The following is a 20,654-nucleotide window of genomic DNA, read 5'->3' as shown; positions in this document are numbered from 1 at the left end:
GCACCCCTACTGGCCCTGTATGAAAAGGTTCAACGACGCACACAGTAGGCTTGTTTGAGACAAGCGAGACCTGCGCAATTGCGATCAACGTCTTGCTCGTGCGTTGCATGATGGTTAGTCATTTTGTCCGACTTGCTCTGGAGGCTCGTCTACATGAGACGTTGAAATCTCGCGGGACAAAGACGCCCGCAGACTTGAGAGCGAGGCTCGGCGAGGCGGCGCAGTTTCTCTCCCCGGAGAGGGCGGGAAGATGGCGGAGTGAGAAGTAACAACGTTGCAGGCTCGTAGAAAAAGTTTAGATTTTAGTCCTTGACTGTAAAACTGACAGGCAATAGCTTATTCATGATACACTTTAAGTTATTATAGAAGCTTAAATAGTCACATTTTACTTTAATTCTCCAGTTACCAACACTTTTGACATAAAGTGCCTGCTAGCATGACCGACCACGATTACAACTTAAAAGTTCTCCGTGAGGCGTGTGACGACTCGGATATTGAGGACATGGAAGCGGACAACTCTAAGGGACACAAAATAAATCGGGACCACACACCAACTAAAGGACAGAATCCAAAGAAATCGAAGGTTCACGGCGAAACACAAATGGCAGAGGATAGCAACAGCACCATTCTCCAGGCAATTCAAGTCTTATCCGGAAAAATGGATGAACAGACAGAGCTGTTAAGAAAGTTTGAAAAACGCATTGAAGCAAACACTGAAGCAGCTAAAGAAAATAAGAAAGACATTTCTGCTCTTCAGAAAAAGTTTGATGATCTTCTAAAAGATAACACTTTACTACGTAAGTCTGGCGAGGAGCAAGCCCGCTACAAACGGAGGTGGAATCTGAGGATGAATGGTCTGCCTGAAAAAGAAGGAGAAAACACAAGAGAAGCTGTGATCGGGATACTCACAAGAGTTGTTCCGCTGTCTGTGGAGAAGCTGCGTGACTCAGTGGACACTGTCCATCGGCTGGGTATGAAGGGTAATGCAGCTACTTCCAACAACACACCGCGGTCAATCATCATTCAGTTCGGGATGAGGACTGTTCGTGACGAGATCTGGAAAAAGTCCAAAGATGCGAGAGTCTGCAGCGAGATGCACATTCGTTTCAAAGAGGATTTCTCCAAGGAGGACCGGGAGGCTCGCTCCAAGCTGTGGCCACTGGTTCAAGAAGCCAGGAGAAAGGGGAAGAGAGCCTTTTTGAAGGAAGGCTTCGCGCTGATTGACAACAAAAGAGTGGACCCGGAATAAAGTGAAAAACACCGCAGTAATTAACTGGAAGGACAGGGAGCAGGTTTTCTGTCCTCAGTAGGTATGCTGAAGTTCTCAGTTTGAGTGTTTGATTGGACTTGTCTCAGGTTATATTCAAAATGTTGTGAGCTATTGCACTAAATATGTTTGTTAAGGGCTACGTTACTCACTCCTGCGCATCGATATAGCATTCCTTTGCGCATTTTCTTAAGGATTCTATCTTTGCTCTTTCAATGTTATCTTTCATATCCTTAAATGCTAGGGGGCTAAAAAACAATGTGAAACGTAAGGCAATTTTTCTTTTTTGTAAGGAACAAAAAGCAAATTGTGTTTTTCTGCAAGAAACTCATTCTGCAGAGGCAGACACTAAGTTCTGGAAAGTACAATGGGGAGACAACATTTTTTTCAGCCATGGAACAACACATTCGGCTGGAGTGATGATTTTATTTAACAGGTTACCTGGAAATATAATTGACCACAGGAGTGATACAAACGGTCATTGGCTAATGGTTGTGACTGATGTTAATGGGTCTAATTACATACTGGTGTGTGTTTATGGGTATAACAGAAAGATTCAAAACAATAATTTTCTTTCAATCTTGTGCCAAAAATTAGAGGAATGGAAAGCACTTTATATGACTGATAAGATTATAATCGGAGGGGATTTTAATGTAGTTCCTGATGAGTGGTTAGATCGTCTTCCTTTAAGGGGACAATGTCATAATTTTAATGATTCTATTATTCACTTGGCCTCTAAACTTAATTTAACTGATGTTTGGAGAATAAATAATCCCTCAAAATCACAATATACCTGGTTTAACTCTTCTAACAATGGTCAGTGCTCTAGGCTCGATTATTGGTTAATCTCTACTAGTTTAACTAATAATGTCTCAAAGTGTGACATTTCAGCATCACCTCTGACGGATCACTGTGTCATCTCTTTGTCCTTTTTACTATGCAACTTCAGTCCCAATCTTAACCCTATATGGAAATTCAATAATAGTCTTTTGGAGAATGCAGATTTTTGTAGAGAGATCAAACAACTGATAAAAGAAACTCTGGCTTTGGATATGTCATCTCTCAGTAAATGGGAATGGTTTAAATTTAGTGTGAGACAGATTGCGATAAAATCCTGTAAATACTCTTCTAGATTAAAGAAACAAAAACAACAAGAGATGACAAGTGCAATTAATAATTTATGCCTTAAAGCTGAGTTATCATTGGATGAGCAAATTCAACTGAACAATTTACAAACTCAATTAGACAACATGTATTTGGAAAAAGCAAAGGGAGCTTTTATTCGTTCGAGAGCCCGATGGATTGAGCAAGGAGAGAAAAACACTTCTTATTTCTTCAATCTTGAAAAGCAAAGACAAGTGAAAAAGAAAATCCAAAAACTGATTATTAATGATGTCACTATTGAAAATCAAGACCAGATAAATGAAGAAATTAGACTTTTTTATAGCAATTTATATAACTCAAAGTTTTCTAAAGAAAATTGTGATAACTTTTTCAGTAAAATTACAGAATTCAAAAAGACAATAGATTATTCTTTTAAACAGTATATGGACGATGGACTAAAAATTGAAGAATTAGATAGTGCATTACTGCAAATGTCTGGTGGCAAATCACCAGGGCTGGATGGTTTAACCATAGAGTTTTATAAATGTTTTTGGTCAGATGTGCGAGAAATGCTTTATAAGGCGTTCACAGATTGCATTTCAGCAGGAAACCTTTCGCCAACCATGAAACATGGCCTTATTACCTTAATTCCAAAACCAAATAAAAATAATCTTTTGTTGGATAATTGGAGACCTATTACCCTGTTATGTAATGATTACAAACTTTTAGCACATGTTTATGCTAACAGGTTAAACTCGGGTCTGAATCAACTAATAGATGAATGTCAATCAGCCTTTATAAAGGGCAGAAGTATTCATAACCATACCAGACTGATATTGGATATGCTTGATTACCAGGAGTTTATTGATACTGAAGGTCTCGTACTATTTCTGGATTTTTACAAGGCTTTTGATACTGTTGAACATTCCTTTTTAATGGAAACTCTGACATTTCTGGGTTTTGGTGAACATTTCTGCAACATAATTAGGATGCTCTACTCGGACATTTATAGTTCTGTATCTTTGAACCCTGGAATGAGCCCTAGGTTTAAGGTTTTACGTGGTATTCGACAGGGTTGCCCTATTTCCCCCAAATTATTTATTCTGACCACCCAAGTATTAACAACGCTTATTATAAAGAATCACAAAATATTAGGCATTACCCTCTTTGACAAAGAGTTCAAAATTAGTCAATTTGCGGATGACACATCCATTTTCCTAAAGAATAAATCCATGGTAAAGGAAACTCTTAACACAATTTCAATTTTTTCAAAAGCATCAGGGTTATCTCTTAATCTTTCAAAATGTGAATTACTCCCTATCCATTCATGTGATGATTCCACTATTGACTCTATTAGAGTGGTACCTGAGGTGAAATATTTGGGAATAACATTATCTAAAAATGATATCAGGAGAGAAGATCTTAATATTTGTAACCGTATCACAGATATGAAGAAATCTCTCAGTCGTTGGTTAACTAGAGATCTTACTATTTTTGGCAGAGTTCTTCTTACTAAAGCAGAAGGTATATCTAAACTTATTTATCCATGCCACTCATGTTTTGTCTCTTCGGCTAATATAAAAAAAGCCAACTCAATTATTTTCCAATTCTTGTGGAGAAATAAAACTCACTACATTAAAAAGTCACAGCTTGTTAAAGAATATGATAAAGGCGGAATTAAAGCTTTAGACTTTGAATCGATGATTGGAACAATTAAAATAAAATGGTTGAAAGCCTTTTTGTCCCAGCCAGAATCCATGTGGTTCCATATTCCAAAGGCCATATTTAAACGTCTAGGAGGGTTTGAATTTCTTTTAAAATGTGATTTTGAGGTTAATAAGATTCCGACCAAATTGTCAAATTTTCATAAGCAGATACTTCATTATTGGAAGATGATATTTACCCACAATTTTTCTCCTCATGGATCTACGTTATGGAACAATAGAGTGATTATCATAAACAGAAAATCCTTGTTTAGGAGTGATTGGCATGAGAGGGGTATTTTGTTTGTTAGAGATTTACTAGATTGCAATGGTAAACTGCTAGATCTTTTGGCCTTTTCAACGAAATACAATATAACGTGTACTGCTAAAGATTATAACAAAATCTGTAAAGCAATTCCTGTACCACTTATTGGAATGATTCATAATACTTTACTGTACTCAAATGTTGTATCAGTTTTACCTAATTTGGAAATGATTGGCGATACTCTTAAGAATAACAAATCTATTAATGCTTCCCTGAAATCCCACATTTTTCACAATTTTAACAGAGGCTTATTTCCTCAAGTGACCGATTTAGACACTTTATCTGTAATGGAAAAAGCTCTATCTGATTTTATAAAATGGCCTATTTCCCCTAAAGCAAAAGAAACTCATTTTAAAATTGTTCATAAAATCTACCCGGTTTCTACTTTTTTAAATTCAAGATTTAAATTTGAAGTGGAACCATGTTCCTTTTGTAATTTATCTGATGAATCGTTGGAACATTTATTTTTCTCTTGCCCTTTTTCTGAATTGTTTTGGTCGAATGTGAGAGATTGGTTGTTACTTAAATTAACAAATATTCCGGCCTTCAAAATATATCACATTTTATATTATATTGATAATTTGGACTCTCCCATTTCTGATTTGGTAAATATAATTATTATTTTGGGTAAATACCATTTACATTGTAGTAAATGGAGAGGAGGCAAGCCCTCCTTTCCCTGTTTCATAAATGAGTTCAAGTCCTTTTTTCTGTCCCTTAGAAAAATACAATCTTGTAACCTGTCTATAAAGATTTGCAATGACATTTCCAAATGGTTATTATTTTAAGTAAGCTTAATGCCTCTTAAATGTTTTTGTGCCTTTATGCTTTTTTCTTTCCCCCTGGCTCTTACTGGATGTATTAGTTATGTTTTTTTGTCTTATTGTGAATGAATGTCTTGAACTTATGTTGATAAGTTGATGATATCCTCACCGAGCTTTTGTATGTTTAAAAAAATGTTCAATAAAAAAAAAAAAAAAAAAAAAAAAAAAAAAGTTTCTCTCCCCGGGCTGCGGAAGCGAAATGCTTGATGGGAAACGACTCGCTGGTATCTCGAGCTGAGCGCTCATTGGTGGGTTTTACCCCGTGCTGGAGATGAAACTCTCCATTGGCTCGGCAAAAGTGTGTTGTTGTTTTGTGTCAGTTTTACGTCGCCACTTCCATTCACATTTTTCATCATTGTTCCACAATGTTTATCATCATGACATTAATATCTATATATTTTATACTATACTTGCACTGCTTACCGTTGTCATACTTTATATATCTTAGCATATTCATACAACACACTGTTCATACTAGGCTAGGCTACTGTGTATATAGTGTATTCATACCCCTCACTGTTTATTCATCATTCAATTCATTCTATATTTTATTCTGTAGATTGTGTACATTACTTTTCACTTTACTGCTTTTTGCACTCCTGGTTAGAAGCTAAACTGCATTTCGTTGTCTCAGTACCTGTAATCTGTGCAATATCAATAAAGTTGAATCTAATCTTGAGCAGGAACAAATGTATTTACTTAGTACATATCTGACATTAACGATTAAACACATTTGTCCATTCTTTATCAATCAATCAATCAATGTTTATTTATATAGCCCAATATCACAAATGTTACATTTGTCTCAGTGGACTTCACAGTTTGTACAGAATATCAGTATGACAATACGACACCCTCTGTCCTTACGTTTCACATCATACAAGGAAAAACTTCCAGAGAAAAACCCACAGTTTAAAGGGGAAATGGGAGAAACCTCAGGGAGAGCAACAGAGGAGGGATCCCTCTCCCAGGACGGACAGACGTGCAATAGATGCCGTGTGCATTTATAAATGCAAACCGAGTCAAGCCGACTCCGGAGGTGGCAGTATGCACCTTAAAGTTGTTTGAAATCCGCCAAAAAACCGAGAGAAGAAGAAGAAGAAGAAGAAGAAGAAGAAGCCGGGGTTGCATTCGAATAGTCCATTTAGCTTAGGAACCTTCCTAACGGAGTGAAATGACCCGGAAGTCCCTCAGTGGCAGCCATGATAAGTGCCGTTCGAATTCTCTAAATTAAAAGGAAAGGAGGTTTCAAACTTCCTTTATAACCTCCTTTAGCTTAGGAACCACTGGACCTCCCTAACCGAAAGGAGAGGAGAACATGCTGCCCCACAATGCCTTGCGGCCGCAGCATTTGCCGTCACACAACAGTCGGCCGTTCACGGAAACAACCGATTATGAGCGAGAAATGATATCATGAAAGTTACGGTGCTTATTAAGCATTTTAAAACGTATGTGGTAAGTTGCCAAAGTGCTTTGTTTTGAACGTTCATCAGTATTATAATCAAAAAGAGAAATATGAACGTTAGTTTTTACTGAAATGATCAAATAAAGTCAACATTTCACAGTCTTTACTGAGCTGTGTGGGGTTTGTTCAACTTTTAAAAGATGTTTGAATGGTGATATACACAGTGATAGATGTTAAGGACTAACCGTTATAATAAATACATTTGTATTGATTTTAAGATCTTTTCATACAATCATACGTATTGGGATCATTTGTATTAATGTGGACCGGAGGGAGAGGGTGACGAGCATAAGTTTCACTTTCCTTTTTTATTTCAATTCCAACTTTGGTCATGAAGAATATGTTTCTCTGTTGTCCCCGTTCATAAAGCATAAAACAACAGCATCAGAGCACGGTGCAGAGTCTCTAGATGAGTTTACAGTAGTCCCTCGTTCTTATTAAACATCCATGTTGTAGTCCGCTGTATAGAAAACTGTAGTTTCCATAGTTTCCCCACAGCAGCAGACGCACATTTATGACGTCCGCTGGCGCATCATAAACACGTCGGATAGTGAAAGTGCAGTCGGATTCTCTAAGTACCGCAGTCTCTTCTCCTAAATCCTTTTGAATTCTCCTATCCACTATCCCTTAACCCCATGACGTTTCACTCCGAGGTCAAGGAATAGACGATAGGGATAGAACTTAGGAGCTGTTTTTTTGGAGTATTCGAACGCAACCCGACTCCGAGCTGTCCGACTTCAGGCGAGTTTTTTGAGACCTCCCCCGGCTGCGATCGGCTATTCTCGTCTACTTTCGAGGCGAGCCGCAGCTCGTCTCAAACAAGCCTATTCACTCATCATCTCGGCTCGCGCAGCACGCTCACAGGCATAGATTGTGCAATAAAGTATTGCGCACCTTGGAGGTGCAGTGCAGGCATATTGTTATTCAAGAGATGCGTTGTTCTTTTGGAAAACATGTTTTTCTTTTTAATAATACTCATTACATTGACACATGCATTATTTGTGATTAAAATAATGGTTGTTGGTAATGTATTAGCGACCCCCACAGATGTATGATTTCATTGCGTCCGTGGGAGCTCAGACCCCTCCTTATGGGAGCTCAGCTCCCATTGGCTCCCACATAACTCGAACCCTGGTGCAATGTCCTGTTCAGATGACGTCAAACCCAACGGGATGCCATAAATAAACTACACAGAATCACACTACACACCTACGCAATGATTACATTCAGGCAAACTGTAGAATACAACCTCTTTGGACAATTTATATACTTATTGAAAACAAGCTACAAAATGTAATACCTTGGAAAATGCCGTTTAATACTTTTTAATACTTTTTAATGACCCGCGGACACCCTGCTACAGTATGATAGATATATTACTTTACACCCGGAAGTATGTATTGTCATTCTTATTGTCGATAAATTGAGGGATATACGCTATATTTTATTAACACCAGTATTTACTTTATACATCCACCTCGAGTGTTTGTCTCTGCACCGGAAATAATTTAATTTTAAAGTTCAACCGCATATTATATAGACTATATCAGCGCCACACCTGCGTAACACATGGTGCCTCTTGTCTGAACAATCTATTCTTGTCGACTTGCAGCCTAAATACAAAGATAACTCCACTCTGCTACCACTGCTTACCTCTAATGAGCCTTGGTAGAACTAGTGTCCGAGTCATGGGGTCCAGAACTGACTGAAGACATGTGGAACAGAGGACAGGCATGGTTCCATGTACAGGGAACTGGAACTTTGAACAGGTGTTTTCATCTTTTCTGCCTGAAGATTCACAAGTTCTTGATCAGGTGTTTGATGTGGGCTGGCATGATCCTTTCTGCAGTGATAAATAAAGAAAACAAAGAAAACATTTTTAATAATAGTAATGATGGTAACAACAATAATATTAGTATAACTATTTATAGCACTTACACAATTGCAAAGTGATTCTCCCAACAAAAATAAAGAACAAAACAATACCTATATATATATATAGGGTTTATTGAACAGCAGTAAAGCATTAAAGGTGGGGTAGGTAATTTTGGAGAAACCGGCTCGAGATACACTTGTTGTTATATTCCATGGAATGCTCTTAACATCCCGATAGCAATGAATATCTGAAGTGCTTTGACAAAAAATCCATAAAAGAATGTCATCTGTGGAAGCCGTAGTACTGTAAAAAGTACGACCAATCATCTGAGCCGGCCCGGCTAAAGTAACTGGATGGCCTACCTGCCTGTCAGCCTTCCATCTGTGCACAAACTTATCTCGTGCCCTCATTGGTCATGTGCGCGCTCGTGTGTGTTGGAGGAGGGGCTCTGTGAGGAAGTGGCAGATTTTTTGCGGCTGTGTATTTTCAAATTCTAGCGCACTCGAGCCGGTTTCTCCAAAATTACCAACCCCACCTTTAAGTAAAAGACCAAATCATGTCAAGCTTTAACCTGAGCCTGTTTTTTCAGTCTTTACAATGCAATGTTGGAAAATACCTTCTAAAGGCTCAATTCAAACTCAATACCATAAATAACTGGGTACCAAAGTGCTTTACCTGATAGAACACGTTCCACATGGAGCAGCAACCATCCGGCTCGGCCTTTTGCTGCATATCATCTCCTCCCTCTCCACTGTTTCCATTAGCTAAAGGAGGCTAATGTTGGGCTTTAAAGGAACTACAGCACGGTCACATGACTTCACCTCACCACCGCTAAGCTAAAGGAGGCTAATGTTGGGCTATAAAGGAACTACAGCACGGTCACATGACTTCACATCAACACCGCTAAGCTAAAGGCGGCTCATGTTGGGCTATAAAGGAACTACAGCACGGTCACATGACTTCACGTCACCACTGCTAAGCTAAAGGCGGCTCATGTTGGGCTATAAAGGAACTACAACACGGTCACATGACATCAAGTCACCACTGCTAAGCTAAAGGAGGCTAATGTTGGGCTATAAAGGAACTACAGCACGGTCACATGACTTCACGTCACCACCGCTAAGCTAAAGGAGGCTAATGTTGGGCTTTAAAGGAATTACAGCACGGTCACATGACTTCACGTCACCACCGCTAAGCTAAAGGTGGCTAATGTTGGGCTATAAAGGAACTACAGCACGGTCACATGACTTCACGTCACCACCGCTAAGCTAAAGGCGGCTAATGTTGGGCTATAAAGGAACTACAGCACGGTCACATGACTTCACGTCACCACCGCTAAGCTAAAGGCGGCTAATGTTGGGCTATAAAGGAACTACAGCACGGTCACATGACTTCACGTCACCACCGCTAAGCTAAAGGCGGCTAATGTTGTTTCAGCACTAGATACATTTTTAGTGGAGGTTTTTCTCCTCTTTCTATAAAATCTTTAAATACATTTCGTCTCTCAGGAGCTGGGGAAAACGTGGGAGGAGGTTCAGAGCGAAGACGACCGTGAGATGGTGGACGATGGAGACGAGTGAGTGGATCCATCGTTAGATTAGATTAGATCTCATTGCAAACGTTAAAAAAGTGATGAAAATGAAAGAAAGCCTAAAACATGGATGAAGTTAATTTTGTGATTTCCTGTGTCTCTCTGTGCTGCGCAGTGATTGGTCGGACTGGCAGTCTCATCCCGTCTCAGCTGTTTGTCTCTTCTGCGAACATCAGTCAGAAACTATGGAGCAGATCTACACACACATGAAGGTAACACACACACACACACACACACACACACACACACACACAGACACACACACACACACTCACACACACACACACACATCTCTTATCTTGTTTAATTATTGCCCCTCTTCATTTCTCTACAGGAGGCTCATGGCTTTGATCTCCACGAGCTGAGGACGGAGCTCAGTGAGTAAAACCACATAAACAAATAAATATTGAAATCAAAGTGCACCTCCTTAAAATGAATATTGTTTTCCTGTGTGTGTGTGTGTGTGTGTGTGTGTGTGTGTGTGTGTGTGTGTGTGTGTGTGTGTGTGTGTGTGTGTGTGTGTGTGTGTGTGTGTGTGTGTGTGTGTGTGTGTGTGTGTGTGTGTGTGTGTGTGTGTGTGTGTGTGTGTGTGTGTGTGTGTGTGCAGGTCTGCGTTTCTACGACCAGGTGAAGCTGGTGAACTTCCTCCGCCGTCAGCTCCATCAGAGCCGCTGCTACGGCTGCCAGGAAACGTTCAGCTGCAGACAGGAAGTCCTCCGACACCTGAAGGAGGCGGGACATGTGATGCAGCTTCCTCACAAGTCCACCTGGAACCAGCCTCAGTGAGTAGTGTCTCTACTTTAAAGAGTCCTCTCCTGCTGATGTTCAGGTGTATATCAGTATGTAGTGTCTCTACTTTAAAGAGTCCTCTCCTGCTGATGTTCAGGTGTATATCAGTATGTAGTGTCTCTACTTTAAAGAGTCCTCTCCTGCTGATGTTCAGGTGTTCATCAGTATGTAGTGTCTCTACTTTAAAGAGTTCTCTCCTGCTGATGTTCAGGTGTATATCAGTATGTAGCGTCTCCACTTTAAAGAGTCCTCTCCTGCTGATGTTCAGGTGTATATCAGTATGTAGTGTCTCTACTTTAAAGAGTCCTCTCCTGCTGATGTTCAGGTCTATATCAGTATGTAGTGTCTCTACTTTAAAGAGTCCTCTCCTGCTGATGTTCAGGTGTATATCAGTATGTAGTGTCTCTACTTTAAAGAGTCCTCTCCTGCTGATGTTCAGGTGTTCATCAGTATGTAGTGTCTCTACTTTAAAGAGTCCTCTCCTGCTGATGTTCAGGTGTATATCAGTATGTAGTGTCTCTACTTTAAAGAGTCCTCTCCTGCTGATGTTCAGGTGTATATCAGTATGTAGTGTCTCTACTTTAAAGAGTCCTCTCCTGCTGATGTTCAGGTGTATATCAGTATGTAGTGTCTCTACTTTAAAGAGTTCTCTCCTGCTGATGTTCAGGTGTATATCAGTATGTAGTGTCTCTACTTTAAAGAGTCCTCTCCTGCTGATGTTCAGGTGTATATCAGTATGTAGTGTCTCCACTTTAAAGAGTCCTCTCCTGCTGATGTTCAGGTGTATATCAGTATGTAGCGTCTCCACTTTAAAGAGTCCTCTCTCCTCAGGTATTACTTCCCCACGTATGAGAACGACGCCCTCCTCTGCACGCTGTCTGACGGCGATGAAGACGAGCGTAACGTCAGCGAAGATGTCCCGGTGATCTCAGAGGACGTTTCCAACCTTCGAGCTTTGAAACAGAACTCCGTCCTCAAATCGATGCTGAAGAGCCGAGGGTCCTGCAGGTAGAAGACTTCCTGTTCCTGGACGACTCTTCCTCCTCCTCCTCCTCTGTAAAGAAACTCTAATAATCAAAGCCATTCTGCTTCCCTGAACACTTCAAAACTCTATTTTCAGAAGTGAAGTTCAACCTTTTTCCAGCAGGGGGCGTCACACTCAAATCCCACAAGAGCTTGCAAAGAATATACAATAGTTGAATATTTGCTTTGAATGATTTGCCCCAGCCTTCTGCTTTCAGACGTAGTTCATTATGAAGTTACCAGAACTGATAATAATCCAATGCAGAGCCAATAATATAAGACATTATTTAATATATATATTTATGTATTTTTATATATTCTTAAAGTTACAACCGGCCCTTTGAGTGCAATCTTAATGCTGATGTGGCCCACCATGAAATTGAGTTGAACCCCCTGCTCTACAGGATACACACGTCTGTCCACGCCACAGAGGAACATTTAGACTCTGCTTCTTTTGATTATAAAGTTTATAACTTCATGTGAAAATGCTTTGAGATCAGAATGCAATAAAGTAGGTCGCTCTCTCTCAGAAGTGCAAACTCATCTGGAGTCGATTTAGACCCTGGAAATGAGTCAGGGTCGAAACTTAACGTACCTGTTTACATCAAAACAAGGGAAATGATTGATAACATATCAGATGTTGATCAGTAATAACACGGTTATGAATAGAAAGGATCCGTCTCGTGTAAAACTGTCCCAAGAGTTTGTAAGTCACGTTTGGCAGCCTTTCAGTTACGATCGTTAACATCAGTGGGCCACAGCAAATGATGGTGACTCGCTAAACTATCTATTCATTATGTCAATTACAGGGAGTGTGATTGTTCAAATAGGATGTTAGCGATCTTGCTGTTGAAAGGAGAATGACAACACTGCAGATCACCAACACTATGGTTTATTTTGTATTCACAGGAAACGTTGTCGCAGTAAAAGTAAAAAGATAGCCGATGACAAAGTCCTCCTGGTGCAGTAAACGGTTCCCTGTTTTACTATTATATCTGATATGTCTCTCTTCATATTGCTGCTGCATTAATGTGTATGCTGCATGTTACTGCTGGAGATGTGTTGACCTCCTTTATATCCCGTTGGGTAGTTCAATCTGCAGCAATGCATCATATTCTATAAGATCATCATGTGTAGCTTTGTCTCTGTCCTGTGAGAACCACGTATCTCTCAAAAGTAAACCTTTCAAGAGTTCCTCAGAAAAACAGCTGTTGTGACGATGCATTTTCCAGCTGATCCAAGAGGCTTTTTAAACACTTCACTTGGCTTAAGAAGGAGAGGCATTTTCTCAACACATAAAGGAACACTTTATCCTTCTTCCCGAGCGCTTCCCGAGCTGCTCCGATTCCAACGAGAATTACAACCAGAACGTGACGTCATATTTACACAAGACGGATCCTTTCTAGCCATAACCTAATAACACGCTGGAAGAATGCATGAACAATCCTACATTGACACCAAGCGGCAAACTCTGGGGAAGAGCCGGGACGCCAATACGGAAGTGCCACAAACTGCAGTTCATATATTGGCCGATAGGCGATGACTGCAGAAAGGAGCAATTTCCATAGACCCCCATGTTAAAATGCCCATTTTCACAGCAGAAAAAAAACGTTTCTAGCCCTGGATGCAATAAATATTATTATGTATATAGTTAGATTCCACCTTCATGATTATGAATCTGTGAGTGAATTGTTTTCTAACATGACCCTTTTATTTATATTAGGTCTAAAAGTTTTTGCATAAATTAGGGCGTGGTCACATTGAGTGACAGCTCTGTCAAGTGACTGCTGCTGTTAGCTTCTTGTCTCTCTGCTAGCTGCTCCGTCCGTGAAGCAGCAGGGACTCTGCCTGCTCAGTTCATCCAGGGAACACAACTTGACCCCGGCCGTCATTGTTTGTTCTTCATGCTTATATATGGGACTATTGTGACTCGCTCTGCGGTTAAAACAGACGGTGCATGAATGCCGTTTTGCGGTAAGTGAAATTCGAGTACTTTATTTATGTGTTTATGATTTCAATCAGCTACGTAATGGATGTTAAGGCTTGGGTTAGCGTGTAAGCGAGTGGTAGCTACATCGGTGCTAACGATGCTAATCTTAGCCTCCAAGTTAATTTAAAACCATAGACTGTATATATAAAGGTTAAAACGAAATAGACAAGTGTTAAGCGTTAAGTGAGATAGTACTGTAGAACAAAAGGCTTCTGTTTGAGGTTGATAAAATACGGTCATCCTTGTAACTTAGAGAGATATTTTATTATGTAGGTAGGAACTTTATGCATCCTAAGGTTAATTTAAATTGGCTATGCTCAAGTATGTAGACAAGCTAACGTCGAAGTAGTGTATGTGAAATCAACCTCACAATAAGATGTGTGTATATTACAATTATTAATGTCATATTTCAAGATGATTACTTAGATATTACAATATGGTTGGTTGAGCTGGAGTTCATTATTGAGCTTACACGTTAACGTCACAGTCATCTGAAGAACGAACCCAAACCTTGTTGTTTTTATTAATTGCATTACCAAATTGGTATCAAATAAACAGTAAGCATTGGTAACACAACTTCCAAAGTTACAGTAAAATAAAAAGGACCATGACTCGGACAATACACAATCCAACATGTTCAACAGAAGATAATAAGTTATATTGTTTGTACACATGGTTCTTTACATATATATCTGTTTGTTTAAAGTGTCCAGGTGATTCGACAGGCTGGACCAGAGAGTGAGAGACAGAACTGGACTCCTCACAGCAGTGAACTTCAGCACAGGTACAAATACTCGTTTTTCATACTGTACAAAGAATCAAGAAAGATATTGGTTTAAATAAATGAAGTATTGACTTTAATACACTGATATACATTCCATTAAACAATACTAAATACTAGATCACCTACACATCAGTGAAGTTGAGGGTTTTTTGCAAAGGGTTACATTTAGATGTTAACAAGCAATATGACTGTCAGCTTTCTAATTTAAGGTATTGAAGGCAAAGATATTTAACGCATAGTGACAACTGCTATTTATCTCTCAATATTGTCTGTAAAAAACGTGGTAAAAGTTATGATTTCAGTGAGAGAACAGAGCAAGCTTCTACAGTTGAACTACGTTTTGATAACAGTTCAATATTATTTTGATAATAAAATACATTTCAATGTTGATGAATTTCATACTGTTCATTCATAATCTGATTGTCTTTGTAGCTCACTGTTGAAATAAAAAAAAACATTACAATTACAAAATAATTATATCTACAGCCCCTAAACACAAGCACACCTCTTTCATAAATAACACACTTGTTCTGCAATAATATGTTTTATGTTTCCTGTAATTTTTGTTAGGAAAGGACATGCCTGAAAGACACGACTCAACATTTTCTCCTTCTCCGAGGGTCAAGAAGAACATCCAATAGGAAAATTAAAAGCTGATGTTATGAGATTTTAAGACCAGTACAGGACATTCACTAAGAAACTACTTTTATTGTGAAGTCAGCTGATCGAATGCACCTATTTCCACATCTACACTCCATCAGCTGATTATTTCTATTTGCCTCACTTCATGAGCTTCACAACATGTACCTTGTACCGCAGAGTTTGCAACGTCACAAATAAATGGGGCCAATCTTCAGTCGGATGTGAATGTGTAATCTAACATGTTCAGTAAGAATAATGGACAAAAGGAGTGCAAATACAAATTCAATTTATTGAAATCTGAACCAAAAGTTAATCAAACATGTTTTAAATAAAAAGCACATATGGACAGAAGGTGTAAACCTATTAAATGTATAAGTAAACACATTTAGTCAAATAAAGTGACAGACAAGGCCTGTGCAGTTGGTATCAGCTATGCCCAGCATGGGCTCCTCCATCAGGCCTGGTCCTCCCTCAGTCCTCTCCAAACCAACAGACAGGACGTCCATCACACGGAGGTTTCTCCCTGAAGTCTCTGCAGCTCTCTGGACACCACGCTGTCTCAATCCGTCCACACTCCACACTGAATATGAGAGGGAGAAAATGAAAATAATAAATGCTTTAGACAATAAGAAATATAAAGTTGACTGTTGAGTTGCTCAGTTTTTTTAGATTGTCAATACTATTACTGTATAACTAATATCCCAGGTTAAGAGGCACCTTCAAATAAAGATTGGTCTTTAAATACATTTTGTCTTTTAAATTGTTTGTCTAAAGTCAAGGATCTAGAACTGGTACTTATAGTTTTAATGATACAGTCTGGTTATAATGCTGTTTGGAGGAGGCCTCACAGGTAAGAGCACTAACTAGCTACCATCACATGTACTGTACCTTAGCTTGACTTAAATGTATTAAACGTATAATTAAGTGATAGCAAAATATAAATAACTAATGTCATGCAAACATATTAATATTTGCTTGATTCCAGTGTTGCATTTAGCACATTGCATACAAACGTTAAGGGATTTTAAGATTCTGAAGTATTATGCTAAAAACTCAATAACTTAGATTATTATTTATAGTTTTGCTGAATAGTTTCATGTCCGCTTACCTTAGAAACGTAAAATGTGACGGCAGTGTGCAGATGGGGACCATGTTAGCTTAGCTTCTTAGCTTGAGCTAGCTCTGTTACTTCCCAGCTGGAGGCAGAAGGTCCCCGCCTCGGCTCCGCCTCTTTGCCCTTATTTGGAGCAGGCGGGAGTTAGACTCAGACGTCACTGTCGAGCCGTTAGTGGCCGACTCCGCCTACTAAGGGCTTCTCGGCAACTCTGCAGAATCCTATGGGTGACGTCACGGACCCTACGTCCATTTATATATACAGGCTATGATTGACACGTGTGTATGTACTAAAGTATGATGAGCAAAATGTCCTTAAAGTATTTAATGTAAAAGTACCAAATGCAGAAAAATCAACAAGAAAAACACCCGCAGACTCAAAACAATCCCTAGTTTATTAATTAAAGTGAAAATAGTACATCTGTGCAAACTCATGACCCAATTAAGACCCTTCAAATTGACATTGTCAAACTTAACGTGCGGTTAATGAAAGATCTCGTCTCAATTTAGAACTGTTTTGTAAATGTGCTGCATGATTGTAAGTCTCCGGACCCTCATAGGGACTCTTTAAAGTAACTCTTTAAAGTAACCACACCCTGAGCGGAACCACAGGAACAAACCGCATCGCTCTCTCTGCTAAATATGAAATCAAAGTTGTTTATCTACTTCAGTGTTGTTGTTTTTGTTTGGCTCGCACACACACACACACACACACACACACACACACACACACACACACACACAACACACACAACACACACACACACACACACACACACACACACACACACACACACACACACATACATTTAATAAAACATGAACTAAAAGCTGATAGATCATTTCCTGTCAGGATCAAACGTCCTCATTCTCTCTCCTCGTTGCTGTTTCAGTAGAAAATAAAAAACCCAGTGAAAACTTTTCACCACCTCTCTCTCTCTCTGTAGCCGTGCACACGTGACAATAAAAGCCTTGAACCAGAACCTTGATCTTTGTCTGTTCCTCCTGAGTGGAAAACTACTGCAGCACTTCAAACCCCGCCCCCCAAACACACACACCCCATTCTCTCTACAGAGCCCCCCCCCCCCAAACACACACACCCCATTCTCTCTGCAGAGCCCCCCCCCAAAACACACACATCCCATTTTCACCGGCGCCATCTTTTCAGCTTAAGCTTTAGCAGAATGATTTTAGAAAGATCTCCATGTCCTGCTGTTTCTCAGACTGTACTCTGAGTTCACGTCATCAGTGAAGAATGCAGTCTGAACCGGTCTGACATCGGGGCATGAAGAAACATGTAAACATGTATCTATGTGTCTCTGCTTAGCTTCAGTCGTCACTTATATAAACCCTTATGAAACAAAAATATATTGTAATATATTGGTAAATATAATATATATATATATGCACTTATATATATATATGCATATATATAAATATGCATATATATATTCACATATATATATATATATGTTACATAATGTGTTGTTTATAGGCCTTTTCTTTTATTCTTTCCTTGTCCTTCTTTTAATGAGTATTTTGATAACTGTTACACATTGATAGAAAAAAACAAATTAAGCTTCTCATTATTCAGACTCAGCTCTCAGCGCTTAAGCTTCTTTTAAATGTTGATAAAACCAAGGTAATGCTCTTTTCAAAAGCTAAAAAGACTCCAGAGCCTGTTTTTAGATATTGTAACTACGCAAGGAATAAAACTTGAAGTGGTTACCTGTTACAAATACCTTGGTATCTGGCTTGATGACTGTCTCACTTTTAAACTTCATGTCAATAACCTGCTTAAAAAACTGAGGGTTAGGCTAGGTTTCTTTTACAGGAACAAGTACTGTTTCTCGCTTGAGGCCAGAAAAAGGCTAGTCACTGTGACCTTTTTACCTGTGCTGGACTATGGTGATCTGATCTATATGAATGCACCTGCCTGATCAAGTTAGATGCTGCCTATCACAGTGCACTGAGATTTGTGACAAACTGTAAAGTATTAACCCATCACTGTACCCTGTATGCAAGGGCAGGTTTGCCTTCACTCACTGTACGGAGGCTCAGTCACTGGTACATTTTTATATACAAAGCCATGTTAGGGAAACTTCCATCCTACAGCTGCTCCCTGATCTCACGGCGAATTGTAAGTGGCTACTGCCTGAGATCGAATGCTGTGGTTTTATTAAATGTGCCAACTGCTAGGACTGTCTTAGGGAAGATAGCTTTTAGATGCGCAGCTCCGCTAACTTGGAACAGTCTGAGCAATTTGGTTCCACTAAATGTTTTTAAAGCAAGGATAGATGCTATCCAATCGGAAACTGTTGGAACCTGTAAATGTTACTAGCTATGTAAACTGTAGTCACTGTAAATATGCTGTATGATGTCCTTTTTGTTTTTCTGTTATGTTTATATGTATTCATGTGGAACCTACTTGCAGCAGGTCACCCTTGAAAAAGAGATCAATGATCTCAATGGGATTCACCTGCATAAATAAAGGTTTGAAATGAAATGAAAGATGTTTTTTATCAGAACATGCATTTCTCCTCATTGTGAACATATATTGCACCCATGTTCAGAATATATGGTACGTACATGGTCTTTTATAAATCTGAATATATAGTGCATACATGTCCCCATATAATTGTGAATATATAACGCATACATGTCCCCATATAATTGTGAATATATATAGTACATGTCCCCATATAATTGTGAATATATAGTACATGTCCCCATATAATTGTGAATATATTCTACATACATGTCCCCATATAAATCTGAATATATAGTACATACATGTCCCCATATATTTGTGAATATATATAGTACATGTCCCCATATAATTGTGAATATATACTACATACATGTCCCGATATAATTGTGAATATATATAGTACATGTCCCCATATAATTGTGAATATATACTACATACATGTCCCCATATAAATCTGAATATAGAGTACATACATGTCCCCATATAAATGTTAATATATAGTAAATGTATGTTCACATATATACACAACCAATATATTATATATATTTACATATATTACTCAATATATGGAAAGCGGCAATTACTGATGTATTATCCCATATATTACAATATATTAACACAATATATTATTCTATATATCAATATATTGTAATATATTAACACAATATATTATTCTATATATCAATATATATTTTGTAGATATTAATACATATGTTTTTCATGTTGATTTTTAATCAGTATCAGTTGGTGTAGCCAACAGCAAGATTTCCTTTATTAAATCTTTTCCATTAACCAGTAAATCAGAAAACAAAATAATGCAATATATTGACAGTTAATATATGGGGAAATATATTTTCTTTGCGTAATCACCGGCGCCATCTGTTTAGCTTAAGCTTTAGCAGAATGATTTTAGAAAGATTTCCATGTCCTGCTGTTTCTCAGACTGTACTCTGAGTTCACGTCATCAGTGAAGAATGCAGTCTGAACCGGTCTGACATCGGGGCATGAAGAAACATGTAAACATGTATCTATGTGTCTCTGCTTAGCTTCAGTCCTCACTTATATAAAGGCTGTAATAACCAACATTAGAAACATGTGGGTGTTAATGCACTTACATGTTTCAGATGTATTTTTAAAGTCTGGGATTAAACATTTGAGCATCGATGGAACTACTATAATGATAACTAAGAATAACAATACTTGGTATTATGTTGATAATAATATATTCATGTTGGTGGGCTGTACAGCACATTAGCAGGAAAAGCAATTCAGAGAATATATTACATTTGAAGGTTTATACAAAATCAGCCTCAACAAATATGTTCCTATACATCCAAACTGCATTCTCAATTTAAATGTTTGTGGATGTTTGATTCTGACTTCCAGTGCTGGCTGGGTCCGAGCACAGTTGGCTCTGTCTGCTGTTCTTGCATTATTATTTCCCTGCAGGTAAAGCCAGTTTTTGAGGCAATTCACATCATGCTCAGAGAGTTGTAAAAATTGTATGAGGGGCCGTACAGGCCGTAATTCATACTGGTCCTCTCACGCACATACATTCTCCTTTTAAATACATATATTTTCACTCTTACACACATATATTCTCCTTTTACATACATATATTTTCAAAACAAAAGCACTCGTTTGCTTGGAACGGTGATAATATTATA

At 38.7% G+C, this 20,654-nt stretch overlaps 1 protein-coding gene across 1 annotated transcript; it reads left to right on the top strand.

Annotated features, from left to right (window-relative positions):
* The first annotated feature begins 8,427 nt into the window (after window positions 1-8,427).
* On the top strand, window positions 8,428-12,245 carry LOC117479858 (zinc finger protein 277-like). The gene is made up of 6 exons (XM_034126961.1): window positions 8,428-8,457; window positions 10,073-10,140; window positions 10,271-10,367; window positions 10,490-10,532; window positions 10,763-10,937; window positions 11,776-12,245. The coding sequence occupies exons 2-6, from the start codon at window positions 10,121-10,123 to the stop codon at window positions 11,954-11,956; spliced, it is 516 nt and encodes a 171-aa protein (XP_033982852.1). The 5' UTR covers window positions 8,428-8,457; window positions 10,073-10,120; the 3' UTR covers window positions 11,957-12,245.
* Window positions 12,246-20,654: the final 8,409 nt, after the last annotated feature.

The sequence above is a fragment of the Trematomus bernacchii genome, unplaced genomic scaffold (genome assembly GCF_902827165.1).
Source record: "Trematomus bernacchii unplaced genomic scaffold, fTreBer1.1, whole genome shotgun sequence".
In the NCBI taxonomy this organism is placed as follows: domain Eukaryota; kingdom Metazoa; phylum Chordata; class Actinopteri; order Perciformes; family Nototheniidae; genus Trematomus; species Trematomus bernacchii.
Note: the sequence above shows the minus strand (reverse complement) of the source record. Positions and strands in the feature narration are given on the sequence as shown.